This window comes from Dama dama, chromosome 14 (genome assembly GCF_033118175.1).
Source record: "Dama dama isolate Ldn47 chromosome 14, ASM3311817v1, whole genome shotgun sequence".
NCBI lineage: Eukaryota > Metazoa > Chordata > Mammalia > Artiodactyla > Cervidae > Dama > Dama dama.
The window spans coordinates 63,227,187-63,241,285 of NC_083694.1; the positions used below are offsets into that span (position 1 = coordinate 63,227,187).

Genomic DNA, 14,099 nt, shown 5'->3' on the forward strand with positions numbered 1-14,099 from the left:
TTCTGTAGTAAATACCGATTTTTAGAAGGATCATAGATTCTGTAAAATACATATCAGGCTGCAGGACTCCGTGGAAATGAAGTTCTGTAATTAAATACTAATTATTTTCCAACTTCTCATGTAGCATGGCTTGATGTTAAGTCATGCCAATATTTTAAGGGAATATATTATTCACAAAGAAAAATATATTGGGGAACAGTTGTAAGACAGTTTTATTGTGTGTTCAAAATGCAAGTCAATTAAGTGGTTGGACTGAATGTAGGTTTTAATTATCTCTAAAATGAGGATCTTTACTTAGCTTTTCTTGTGAGACCTCAAGTAAGAAAAGAAACAATAATAAAATTAGTTAATAGAGTATCTTTCTTCTCATCAGTCTCAATTCCTCATGACGTAAAGTTATCATTAGGAACATTTAGAAGTTTGGTAATCTTACATCCCAGAGATCAATTTACAGCCTTGAAATACTTTTTTTTTTTTTAAAGAATGTAATTTTTATGCCTATTTAAACAATTGATAATCCGTTGTTCTGTTAGGTTCATTTGGGGCTTAAATCCTTTTGGAGGAGGGAAATAAAAGCTTCTAAAACTTTACAATCCTATTTCTTTTGAACATGAAAAGTTATTGAGGTAAAAATCCTTTCATGGTTGATTCTGTTAATCTAATTTGCTTTGGGGGGTAAGGAAAGCTCTAGACCAGGAAGTAGGGTGCTTGAGATCTATTTTCAGGAATCATGCCTCTCTCTCTCTCTCTTCCCCTCCTCACTCCCCTTTTCCCCAGGCCACACAAACACAATGCATCAGTTTTTAACATTGAATTTCCCATGCCTTTTTTATTTATGGACATCTGTATAGGACACATTTTCTACAGCCTGATGATGGAATCAGTGGGTGATTGGCAATGCTAATAGGGATCTGTGTGAATGATCTAATGGGAAGTTTCAAGTTCAAATGGAATTATCCCAGATGTAATGATATTTTTCTACCAAGGTGCCTCTCACTTACCCTATGCATGGTTAGTTCAGTTCTTCACTGCCCCTCATATCACTCCCTTTTTTGTTATCTCCACTGGCATCATCCTTATCCTCCTTGTGATGCACATGCCTAAACTAAATCCATAAAAATTCTCTTTTAATGGACTTCCTTTCCTCTGATTTCATTGCCCCACTCCACTCCATAGTACCATCAGGTGAATTTCCCCTAAATATTAATTTAAATGTCCATCTATTCAAACCCTTTTGGTGGTTTCCTAATTACCTTGGAATAAAATTTACACTCCGGAGTCTTCCACAAGCTAATTTCTTTTAATAATACTTTGAGTATTTTATCTTCACCCTTTATTCACATAAAATCATGTATGGGGAAGAAAAAACTAAAAATGTTTCATTTCAACATATGAAAACTATTTACCCTAAAAGAATTAGATATTCATGTGCCTTTTCTTTTATTCACATTTCCTTAATATGGATAGCTGAATACTTGAACTTGCTTTTGAGGGTTCACCTCTAATTATTGATGACAAGTAGATAATCTGTTAGATTAATTCTTTTATCCATAAAATATTACTGATGCTGCTATATTTCATGTCAGAGTAGAATCAGGCAGATAATTTTTGGTGTTTGTATATGAGATTTGAATTTTTCATTGTATAGAATTTCTCAAAAAGATAGATAGGTACTACTCTTATCCTGTCTTCAAGTTTCCAGAACTGAGGTTTTGTTATTTTTTTCCATTTTTTAAGTCTTTTGAATTTGTTGCAATATTGGCTTCTGTTGTTTTTATGTTCTGGATATTTGGCTGCAAGACATGGGATCTTAGCTCCCCAAACCAGGGATTGAACCCTCACCCCCCACATCAGGAAGTGAAGTCTTAACCCCCAAACCACCAGGGAAGTCCCTAGAACTGAGTTTTTATGGTCACTGTATGTTTTCTGTCACGCTCCATGTTCATCGTACCTTCAGTGAATTCCTGTTTCCTTGGTGCATCTGGCGGGCTACAGTGCATGGGGATGTCACAAAGAGTTGGACATAGCTTAGCATGCGCGCGCACACACACACACACACACACAGAGCTGAGTGCACACAGACACACACATACACTCAACTCTAGCCCCTGCCCAGTTACTTTCCACCACTATGTGGTTTTCCTCAATTCCACTTCTCATGCTTGAGTCACAGGCATGTCCTGACTGCCTCCAAATTACATCATTTTCCTTCTAGTTCTATGACTTAGCTCCCAGGGCTGTTTGACTTTAATGCTCCCTACCTATGTCCTGTTGTTCTTATTGTGGTTCAGTCGCCAAGTCATATCTGACTCTTTGCGACCCCATGGACTGCAGCATGCCAGGCTTTCCTGTCCCTTACCACCTCCTGGAGTTCACCTATATCCTACTTATAATGAAATACTAAGCCCTTCTTTCTGAATATTGTTAATCTCTTTTTAACTGGTATTCTGTAGAACTTTTATTTACTTTTTTGCCACGCAATTCTGCACTTAGTCATGATAAATTTCATGTATCGTGAAATTTTATTTGTTTTCCCCTAATCATATTATATGCACTATGAAATACTTACTGCCCTTTCAAAAAAAAATCATAATGCCTTATACAGAGAGAAAAACACAATTGTACCCAATAGATGTATACTCCTTAATTGCTGAATGGACTTCAGAATAACAATAGCAGACTCTTAGGAAGATTGAGTTCACCAACTTTATCTTTCATGTTTCCATATTAACTTCAATGGATTATTTGAATCACATTACCAATTTTAGATTTCATTATATAGGTACTTTTCCTGTTACAGCACATGCCAGCATGTAACTGCTTATAAAACCATATTTTCTAACAAAATCTGATAATGATCTGGTGAAAAAATTTATAGAGATGTTATCATTAAGGTATTGTTTAATCTGGTTCACCCTAATTTAAGAATTCTATCTTGTGAGTTTTGCAAAATTTTATGATAGGCTAAAACAATTAATCACTTCTAAGGTGACACAGTGGCCACTAAATTTCCAAATGCTTTTTACTTGTCAGGGTTGGGAATAAAAATTAGAAAAAGTGGAGTGGTATTTATTTATATGTAATGGGTTTTAAGTTTTGTTTAAAACAGACTGGGGACTGCCCTGGTGGTCCAGTGGTTAAGACTCGACACTTCCAATGCAAGAGGTGTGGGATCGATCCCTGGTTGGGGAAATAAGATGCCACATACTGCACAGCGTGGCCTAAAAAGTAAAACAAAAAACAAAAACAGACTCTCTTCCTGTTTATCTGGAAAGAGAAAAAAAATCTTCTGTTGGCTCCATTGATTGCTTCTTTGTGAGGAAGATTGTTGAAGCTGAACACAGGCATCCTGGTGAAATATTTGCACAGACACTGTAGAGCTGCCGTTTCTTCCACAATCACGTGCTGCCACATGGAGCTCAGAGGGCCAGACAAAGCCTCCTTCCCTCCTCCTCTGTCTGTATAAACATGAGAAGTATTCGTCTTCTGTGGTGTCAAGAAAGGGCAAATATCTGTCACTAATTAGACCATGTCACTGGAGAGAATTTTGCAATAAAAAAGGAAATATTTCTCAAGCTGATTGATGAAGTAAGTCCCTAATGACCAGAATTACTTCACTAAGATTGAAATTGATATTATCAGAACCATATGCTCATTACATCATCATAGCTCTTTTTTAGCATGTGCCAGGTGGCATAGGTATTAGTTTTTTTTCATCAGTAAAACTAAATTTGTCTATTTTTATTGAAATTTCTAATATATTTTGAATATCTGGAAGCATCTCAAATTTCAGAGGAATCAAGTAACATATGATAAGTATTATCTATTACTGGGATGTGTAACTGAATACTATATGCAAATCTAAGAATTGTGATCAAGTTTCATGTGTAAATGTCTGGATAATACATTTGTACATACATATTTTAAATACTGTGGTACTTATTCTATCATTCTTTGTCACACTTTGCCATATAATGGAATATAAATAATAGCAAAAATTACAGAGAACCTATTATGTGTCGGGAATTCTTAAAGTGTTTTATGTATTCAATGGACTTCCCCTGTGGCTCAGATTGTAAAGAATCTGCCTGCAGTGCAGAAGACCTGGGTTCGATTCCTAGGTTGGGAAGATCCCCTGGAGAAGAGAATGGCTACCCACATCAGTTTTCTTGCCTGAAGAATTCCATGGACAGAGGAGTCTGGCGGGCTTCAGTCCATGGGGTTGCAGAGTTGGACATGACTGAGCAACTAACACTTTCACTTTTCATGTATTCAATATATTAATTCCACAGTAACCCTATGAGTTAAGATACCTTGATTATCTCCATTAAAGTATACATCGGATGCTGTGGATTCAGTTCAGTTCATTTCATTCACTCAGTTGTGGCTGACTCTTTGAGACCCCATCAACTGCTTCCCTGTCCTCACCAACTCCCAGAGCTTGCTCAAACTCAGGTCCATCGAGTCGGTGATGCTATCCAACCATCCCATCCTCTGTCGTCCCCTTCTCCTCCTGCCTTCAATCTCTCCCAGCATCAGGGTCTTTTCCAATGAGTCAGTTCTTTGCATCAGGTGGTCTAAGTATTGGAGTTTCGGCTTCAGGATCAGTCCTTCCCAATGAATATTCAGGACTGATTTCCTTCAGGATGGACTGGTTTGATCTCCTTGCACTCCAAGGGACTTTGAAGAGTCTTCACCAACACCACAGTTCAAAAGCATCAATTCTTCGGTGCTCAGCTTTCTTTATAGTCCAACTCTCACATCCATGCATGACTACTGGAAAGACCATAGGTTTGACTAGACACCATGTTTCGACTTTGACACCATGGATTATTTAACCATTTTGAGTCTTAGTTATTTTTTTTCTTAACCTGTAAAGTGACAATAACACTTCACAGGGTTATTGAGGAAAACAAATGCTGGGTCTGGAGTTAGGCACTTGGCACATAGGTACTCAGTAACTTCTGCCCTCCGTCCTATTTCAATGAACTAACTACTAGAAAGAGATTTAGTCCCTAATTGTATATAATACACTTTTGTGTACAATATTCTGTGAGATCTTTGAGGTCACCAGGTGTCAGAAACATAATAGGTACTCAGTAAATATTTGTTTTGTGAAAGGATGAAAGCAGATTTTCCTAAGTACTCTAAATATACCAGTGGTGAAAAATATGTTATTGGTTGTTTTGTTGTTTTTTTTTTTTTTTTTAGTAATATCCGCATGTGAAAGTGAAAGTGGCTCAGTTTGTGCCTGACTCTGCGGCCCCATGGACTATACAGTCCATGGAATTCTCTAGGCCAGAATACTGGAGTGGGTAGCCTATGCCTTCTCTAGGGTATGTTATTGTTTAAGTAATTCAAATCATTACCAATGTCTGATTAAACCACCTTGAAGAGAAAGGCTTTAAGTGTTGTCTTTGATAATTTCCTATCAGAGGCATAACATCAACAAATCAGGCCCAATTACCAGTAACAGGATATTTGCCTCCTGTATATTAAGATGATGTTGGAGATCTTTAAGAGTTTGTTGAGATTTTATCTTCCTTGGTCTTTGTAGTCGGAGCTGTGACTGTTTTCATGCTCTTATATAAGATGCATTTTGCCAACTTGAGCAGTAATAGTATGTTAAGACACCTAAGTCTTTGAGTAGTATTTTTCATTCCTAGTATCCTAATCTATGTTTAACATTTTAAAATCATGGGTGGGGAATTATGAAAACTGATGTATTTCTCTTGTGGTTAAAATATAAAGAATGAGTTAATGCCTTGTTACCTGACAGAGTGCCACATTCCCACCACTTTGGCTGATGAGCAGTAAGTTGTTATTTAGGATGATGGTGCTAATGGCTGGCGGTAGTGGTGGTGATGATAATGGCAATGACTGTGGTATTGAAATGAGGTTGAAAACCAACTAAGAATGGATTACTTCTCCTCAAAGCCTAGAAGTAGACTCTTGACTTTGATGAAATTGAACTTCTTACCACATGAGAACTATCTTATTAAAACAAGATGAGTTTTTTCCCCCTAGGAATTAAAAAAAAAAAAATCTGACAGTTGAAATAATTATGGTGAGAGATGCCAATCTCTCCTAGCAGGAATCCCACTGGTATCTGAATATCTGAATCTGTAGTTCAGATATCAAAGTGAAAATAAGAGTCAATTTCCCAAACCAAGATGTAGAGAGCTATTATCCAATAAAACCTGGATATAGAGTACATCCTTATTTAACCTGATCAAGTAAAAGCTGAATCATTCTGATCATTTTTATTCAACGGTTATTTGGTCAAAATGCAGTTATGCGTGCCTATGTTTGTTCATATTCTTTCTGATTTTCTTATTGTCAGCAGAAATATTCTTTCCTGGGCAGTGGTAAATTTCTCACCTTCTGTGGGATGATGTCATCCCATCTGTATGTTGCACACAGACTTACTTCATGACCCTGAACAGCACCCTATATCCAGGCTTTATTGGAGAAATGACCTCTTAGCTCACTACATCCTGGTTTGGGTAACTGACATTTATTTTCACTTTGATATCTGAACTACAGAGCCTACCAGTGGGATTCTTGCTGGGACGGATGCCAAGCCAGTTCTGGCAGAGGCCACTGGAAGGCATAGTGTTTAGCCAGAAATCCCAGGAGCTGCTGAATCTTTGCAGCAATCCTATGTCAAAATGAGGTAGATATGAGAAACCTTTTATTTTGGGAAGGGGGGAGTAAATGTGGGTATTCAAAAAATTCCAAAGAGAAACAAGTGTTCCTTTTCTTCCACTTCTTCCCCTGAAGATTGTCCACAGCTCTCCCACAACATGTGTAGTACTCCGGAATTTCAGAATTGATGGACTCCAGATGGAATCACAATTTGGACTTACTGGCTATGGCTAGTCTGCCCTTGACCTCACACATTTCTCTAGCCCTCTGTTTACTAAGAGGAAACCATAGGATAGTATTAGCTATCAACCAAGTCTGCTGGCCGGAAAAACCCTTAAACATTAACTTCAAAGACAAAATTATTTGAAAAATACAATATAAACAGGAAAAAAAGGGGAGTGAGTGATTAGAAGCCGCTAGCAATTAGGCACTAATTAGGTTTGTTCTGTGGTATAGCTGCCCAGTGGCACCATTTGTCTCTCTTTCAAATGCATAGCGATTCCTCAGGCTAGTGTGTCTTGGTGAAGCCAAACCACAATTTGCAGACTAACTTATTATGAAGATACACCACAAATGTATCCAGATCTAACCGATTAACTGAATTCTTCAAATTCATTTGTAGTGAAAACCTGGTTAAGTGGAAAACTGACACCCTATCTGTTTGGCTCATCAGTGTATCACTATAAGTTAGCACAGAGCCTGGAATATAATAATTGTGCAATAAAGCACATTATTGAATTAATTTATTTTTGCTAATACCCATGACATCTATTTCAGACATTGTGCAAATGAATTTATTTTTTATCTTTTTGAGTGGGGCATATTTACACAAAGTAAATTATTTAAACTACCAATTATAAAATAAATAAGTCATGGGGATATGATGTACAGCACAGGGAATTTAGTTAGTAATATAACAATTGTGTGTGGTGCCTAACTATAAAAATAATCATGTTATACACCTGAAATTAATATAATATTGTAAGTCAATTACACTTCAGTAAAATTAAAAAAATAAGCAGGCTTTAAAGAGTAAGGCAGTCATTAAATATTTCTATGATGATACTTTTGTTGATGATTAATTCTTACTCTGAAGTAGTGTAGATGTAAAACATGTAATTGATTAGACCAGCCTTAACAGCATCCTAGTTACCCCAGAGAATTCTTGTATCCTTTTAGATAATACATTTCTGATTTAACATTTCATTTTTAAAGGTTTTTTTTCTGCCACAGAAGTATAATGCACTTATACTGTATAAGTATAATGCACTTATACTTCTGCCACAGAAGTATAATGCCCTTATAGAATATAATATGCACTTTGAATAATGCATATTTTCTGTTAAGTTGAGCTGTTGTGAATCCATGGGCATGAGGCAGATGATCAATATAGCAGGATCTTGAGAGGTTGGCGGCAGGCTTTACAATTTCCAGAACCAAGTTGCAGTTTAGGAATGACCTGTGTTTCCTCAATGGTTTTAGGTCTCTGTTATTTACAAGTCACTGGACAATGTGGATGGGATGTTAAATATTGTGGAGTATACTGGAATGTGGAATAATATGAAAGACATAGCCTCAACCTCAGCAAAATTTATAAAAAATTTATTAAAAAGGGAAAGAACAATTCAAACAAAGCAGGCTACTGTCAGGGCAAGTTTGGTTCTCAACCTATGTTCTCTATATCAGATCAGTTCAGTTCAGTTCTGTCACTCAGTCAGGTCTGACTCCTTGCGACCCCATGAATCGCAGCCACCAGGCCTCCCTGTCCATCACAAACTCCCGGAGTTTACCCAAACCCATGTCCATTGAGTCGGTGATGCCATCCAGCCATCTCATCCTCTGTCGTCCCCTTCTCCTCCTGCCCCCAATCCCTCCCAGTATCAGGGTCTTTTCCAATGAGTCAACTCTTCGCATCAGGTGGCCAAAGTGTTGGAGTTTCAGCTTCAGCATCAGTCCTTCCAATGAACACCCAGGACTGATCTCCTTTAGGATGAGGCAAAAGGCTCTGTCTGGAGACCTTACCTGAAAACAGGTTTATATTGAAGTTCCAGACAAATAGGTGGAAGCCAGTGGTCAGCTAGTTGGAACAGAGTAGCACGGGGCCCCATGGTAACCAGTGGAGACACTGAAATATTTGGATCAGATTCATTTTACTCTCAAAATCAATTTACCTGTCATGCTTTCATTGCTTTTGGTGTTTCTCCTGCACTGATGGGGCCAGATCCCTGAAGGAGAGTACCCTAAGAGCTCCTTTCCAGCCAGAGCCCAGAGGGGAAGCCTAAGGTCAGTGTCGTCGAGGCTTCAAGGGTACCACCATACATGTGTGGTCCCAGTTCCGCCTTGGCCATGGAGCTCTTGCCGTGGCTGACTGCACACTGCTACAGCTGCTACTGCTGTTGCTGCTTGTGAGCTGAGCTGCGTGGGCCGAGTTCTAAGCCAGGATCACCTTTACACTGCCTGCTCTGCTTCACGGTCATCACTGTGGCCATGGTTGCCTGCCTGCTGCTGGGTCAGCATGGTCAGGTAGTAGAGAATGTGAGCATTATCAGGTGATTCATCCAGTCCTTCAAGTATGTATATTCAAGTCTCTGTGTGTGTGTGTATTCAAGTGTATATGATATATTTACTCAAGTATATATATGTGTGTATATATATATTCAAGTGTATATTATATATATATATATATTCAAGTATATATTCCCATTCACTTTGAGATAAAGGGCCACCAGAAGCCAGAGGCGGACCACTTCTGTGTCATTTTTTCGAACTGCTAGAGCATCTTGGGCATAGTGGGTCTCAAGGAGGACCTTCCCAAGTATTGCCAAGCAGAAGCTGCTCTTCACAGGGCACATGGGCCTGACCATGTACCTTGGGGCCTCTTCATTGCTGATGCAGATAATCAGTAAACATTCTATAATAGGAAAAGAAGAGAGTTTTATTCAAGTCAAACTGAGGACCGTCTCCTTGGAGACACAGATTCAAGAAACACTTGAATTGTGTTCTGCCTGACTACAAAATGAGGGAGGCTTATATAGGCAAAAACCACAGTGTTGCATAAGTTGTTTGTCAAAATTAGGATTGGAACTGGCAAGAAGTAAGGATGTTTGTTAAGCAAGGATTGTTTGGGGAGTGAGATGGTTGCATAGTTACAAGGGGAGACCTTGAGACCATAAGGGTGCAGCTGGCAGCCGCTAGTAGATGTTTTGAGAACAGCTGTTGGTGTCCTTGAGTCTGATGCAGTTCAGAAGACTCAGGTTCTTGGTGATGCAGGAGCTTGTCTGAAACCACATCCACAGTGGCCACCTGTCTCAGTTTTGAACACTTGAACCACAGTTACTCCATTTTGATTTTCTAAATACATTCTTTAATGGTTAAAGCAGATGTACAATGGTGTTTGATAATCTATCGACAGGCTGTTCTCACTAGCATAAAGTTCAAGCCAGATCATGTATGAGCCAGAATGACTTCGCCATCCCTCAGTATGTGAACATTTCTTCTGTCATCATCCGGCAGTGCTCCAGGACCTGATGGCCCATGTGGTCCAGTGCGCGGTTAGGGAGAACCTCAAAGTGGGGTGCTGCTCCACCTGTACTCGGGATGACAATAGGGACCTGCTGCCTTTTGAGAAAGGGGACGTCTACCTGGTGATCTAAGTCCGTTTGCCCCTTCCCTCCGTGTTGGACCCCACCTTCTCCTACAACCGCAAGAGGAAACTCTTGGCCTCGGGAACCATTAAGGTGGAGGTGCTGAACGCCACCCCTACCGGCAACCTCCCTGAGGCTGATGTCGCCAAGGTCATGGACACCTACCGCCAGGCCAAGAGGACCACCTGGCTAGAGAATGGACAGAGGAATCCCGCGCCCCCCAGGACCTCGTATCACTGTCATAACCCTGCTGCTCTCCTCCTTGCATTCAGGGGGCAGGAAAGTGGAGGCCTCTTCCTGTCATTGACCTCAGATCCAGAGTCCTGATGTGCCCTCAAAGGAGAGTGTGCCAGGTCCTTGCCAAGCTCTGAAGGCAAGGCCTTGCCCTCCCTCATGCCTCCAAGATCTGGGATAGGAGCAGGCCTGCCGTTCAGTGGGCTGACAGGGCTGGGCTGGCCTACACGACCTTGGGATAAATGACCGGAGATGAGGCCCTCTGCAGTCCTCCCCAGGTCTGTGGGGTACAGAGTCAAGCTTTGGGGTCCCAGCCCCAGCCTGCATCAGTCTTTCATGGAGAGGAGGGGCTCTGGGGAATTGAGGAGAGCAGACCCTGGTCTCATACAACTTGGGCTGCTGAAAGCTGGAAAACAGGGTCTGCATTCCTTGCCTGCCTTGGGGAGCATGTACTGAGTAACTGCAGCTCTTTTGTTACTGTTTATAAACAAGCTCTTGGAATTGCAGAATAAATAAATATTTACAAAAGAAAGGTGTGGTAGTGATAAGTCTGCAAATTTGTTAATAGAGGAATCTCCTGACATCATTGGCATTTCACCCTCTATGTTTTCTTTTTACCTGCAGAACCACCCAAAGTCACTGTGATGCCCAAGAATCAGTCCTTCACAGGTGGATCTGAGGTCTCCATCATGTGTTCTGCAACAGGTTATCCCAAACCAAAGATCGCCTGGACCTTGAATGATATGTTTATCGTGGGTTCACACAGGTACTGGGTTTGTATCATGTTCTTTGTTTTTACTGAGTAAGAGGAGTTGATGAAATTTCTGGTCAGAACTAATCTGACCAAATCTCTGGGGTTAAAGGAGGTTTGACCCAAATCCACAGCTTCAGATTTTCTCAATAGACCAGGAAATGTCTATAAAATAATAAATGATGGATGTTTAGAGTTTGAGGTTCTTGAGTGTTGAATTCAACAGCTGGAACTGAGTGTTTCCTCAGTTTACTTTGTAAACAGAACACTGTGACAGTTGATTTACCATGAATAATTGTGTGCTAAGTCACTTCAGTTGTGTCTGACTCTCTGTGACCCTATGGATTGTAGCCTGCCAGGATCCTCTGCCCATGGGATTCTTTAGGCAGGAATACTGGAGTGGTTTGCCATGCCTTTCCTCCAGGGGATCCGCCTGACCCAGGAATTGAACCGACATCTCTTATGATTCCTGTATTGGCAGGCATGTTCTTTACCACTAGCACCACCTGGGAAGTCCATGAATAATTGACATGGGGGTAATAAACTTTCTGTGGGTAAATTGATGTGCATTTAACCCATGCACTAAAGGCTTGGTCCTGGGATTTGACAGAAGAGAGAGGCAGAAGCAAAGGATGGGACAGTAGCTCTAATTAAAGTGTGTGCAGAGTTTCTTCATAACTCATGTTCACCGTTGCCACTCATACTGCATTTCTCATTGTAGTATGTTATTCTGCTGGATGCTTTTTAAAAGAAAATGAAACGTCTCATGCTCAAAGAAAGTACTGAACACGTGGGACATAAACAGTGAAGTTTCCAGCCATCAGGCTCCCATTACTCTGGGTTTGGCATGAGGAGACGAGCTTAGCTGTGAGCCAGATTCTATTCCTGGTCTCTTCAGGGACTCGTTTGAGATGTGAGGCATTGCATCTCTCGGGTTTTCATTTTGAGCAACTGTTTAGCTTAGAAGTTCATACAGAGCAAGATTGCCTGGGTGTAAACTTCGCTTCTCCCCTTTACTGATGCTGACTTGGGGCAAGTTGTATAACCTCTTTGCTCATCTGTATAGCAGACAGAATTGTAGTCTTAACTCATTGGATTCTTAGGAACATTTAAAACATGAATAAATGTAAAGCTGCTAGATCCGCCTTGGCACATGGCAAGTATTAGATATGTGGAACCTATTGTTGTTATTATTCTGGGGAAGGAAATGGCAGCCCACTCCAGTGTTCTTGCCTGGAGAATCCCATGGAGAGAGGAGCCTGGCTGGGCTACAGTCCATGGGGTCACAAAGAGTCAGACACGACTGACCCAACTTAACACACACGCGTATATTGTTATTATTACAATGTTTCTTCTTACATACTGTTGCTATTAATCATTTTTGCGATCAGCACCAAAAGCGTAACTCTAAAGTATTTGAAGATATTTGAAGAAAGTTGCTATAGTTCCTTGATCCTATTATTATTTTTAATTTTATTTTCTTTTTGTCTTTAGGTATAGAATGACCTCAGAAGGTAACTTACTTATCAAAAATGCAGTTCCCAAAGATGCAGGGATCTATGGTTGCCTGGCAAGTAATTCAGCTGGAATGGATAAACAGACTTCTACCCTCAGATACATTGGCAAGTATAATCAGTTTAAAAGCCAGTTCAAATAGAACGAATATCATATCAAGCAATGTAAGAGTGCTTTTTTAAAAATTAATATTAGGAATGAGTCATATCCAGTTGTATAATTTTTTATTTGTCTCACACACTGATTAAAGCAAATATTTTAACTAATTTAAGTTAAAAGTTCAGGGAATGAATTGCTTCATTAGTCAACAGAAATCAAGGAAGATTCCAGATTATAGAAGAGTTCCTGATTGCCATAGAGTTTTGTCCTTCTGTAGTTGATCTGTTCTTGGTAATATTTTACTTACAAATCAACAGATTCCATATTTTTCCTAGTTTACCTCAACTTTTGTTTTACATTTTCCACTTACGTCCATATATGTTTGAATTTATATATGCATACATAAATGCATATATATGAAATTGTTTATAACATTTATATTATAATTAAATATTTATAACATTTCTGTCACTTATCTAGATATTATTTTTGCTTTTCATCTTCAGTTTTTCCCCTCTAAACTCAAATATTTATTGAAGATAAATATTTTATTTTTCTTAGAATAATAATAAATAATATCATGACAACTATTCTATAATATCCCATAATATAGTAGGCTATCATACATTCTAACATGTATAATATAATATAATCTATTATAACACATAATCATATATTCTAATAATAGGTAATATATAATAGAATATTTCTTTAAATTTGACATTTCTTAAAGAAAGGACATGGGCATTACATACTCAGTCTCAGTTTGTAAATTGTAAATAATTAGTGACTAGCAATTTACTCTTTCTTTCATTTTTATTTACCATAATTCATAGTAAGGTAGTGAACTTGGTAGTGGAGAGGAAGGAGTATAAAAGAGTCATAATAAAGACTGAGAATTATAGATGGTATGTATAGATGAGGGAGGGAGGTAACAAAAATGTCACAAACACTCAACCTAAAAGCCTGGGAAGAGCGGTCTCATTTATAGAAATTAGAAAGGCACGTGGTAAATAAGTTTTTGAAGGGAAAATGGGCTTAAATTTAGAGATGACAATGAAAATCAATCACAAAACACCTATGTGGAGAGAGACCAGACAGTTGGGAATGGGATTTGCATTGCAGAAATGAATTTTGGTTCATTCACAAAGAAACCAAAATATTCCACCTATTTCTTTCTTTCTTTCTTTTTTCCACCCATTTATTTA

General features: G+C 39.0%; 1 protein-coding gene across 3 annotated transcripts in view; it reads left to right on the plus strand.

The window, feature by feature from the left end:
- HMCN1 (hemicentin 1) overlaps nt 1-14,099 on the plus strand; it is a 525,163-nt gene that overhangs the window by 238,280 nt on the left and 272,784 nt on the right. For all 3 annotated transcript variants that reach the window (XM_061160939.1, XM_061160937.1, XM_061160938.1), the window contains exons 12-13: nt 11,151-11,292; nt 12,772-12,899. In XM_061160939.1, the coding sequence (XP_061016922.1) occupies nt 11,151-11,292; nt 12,772-12,899 (270 nt within the window). The remainder of the gene's footprint in view (nt 1-11,150; nt 11,293-12,771; nt 12,900-14,099) is intronic.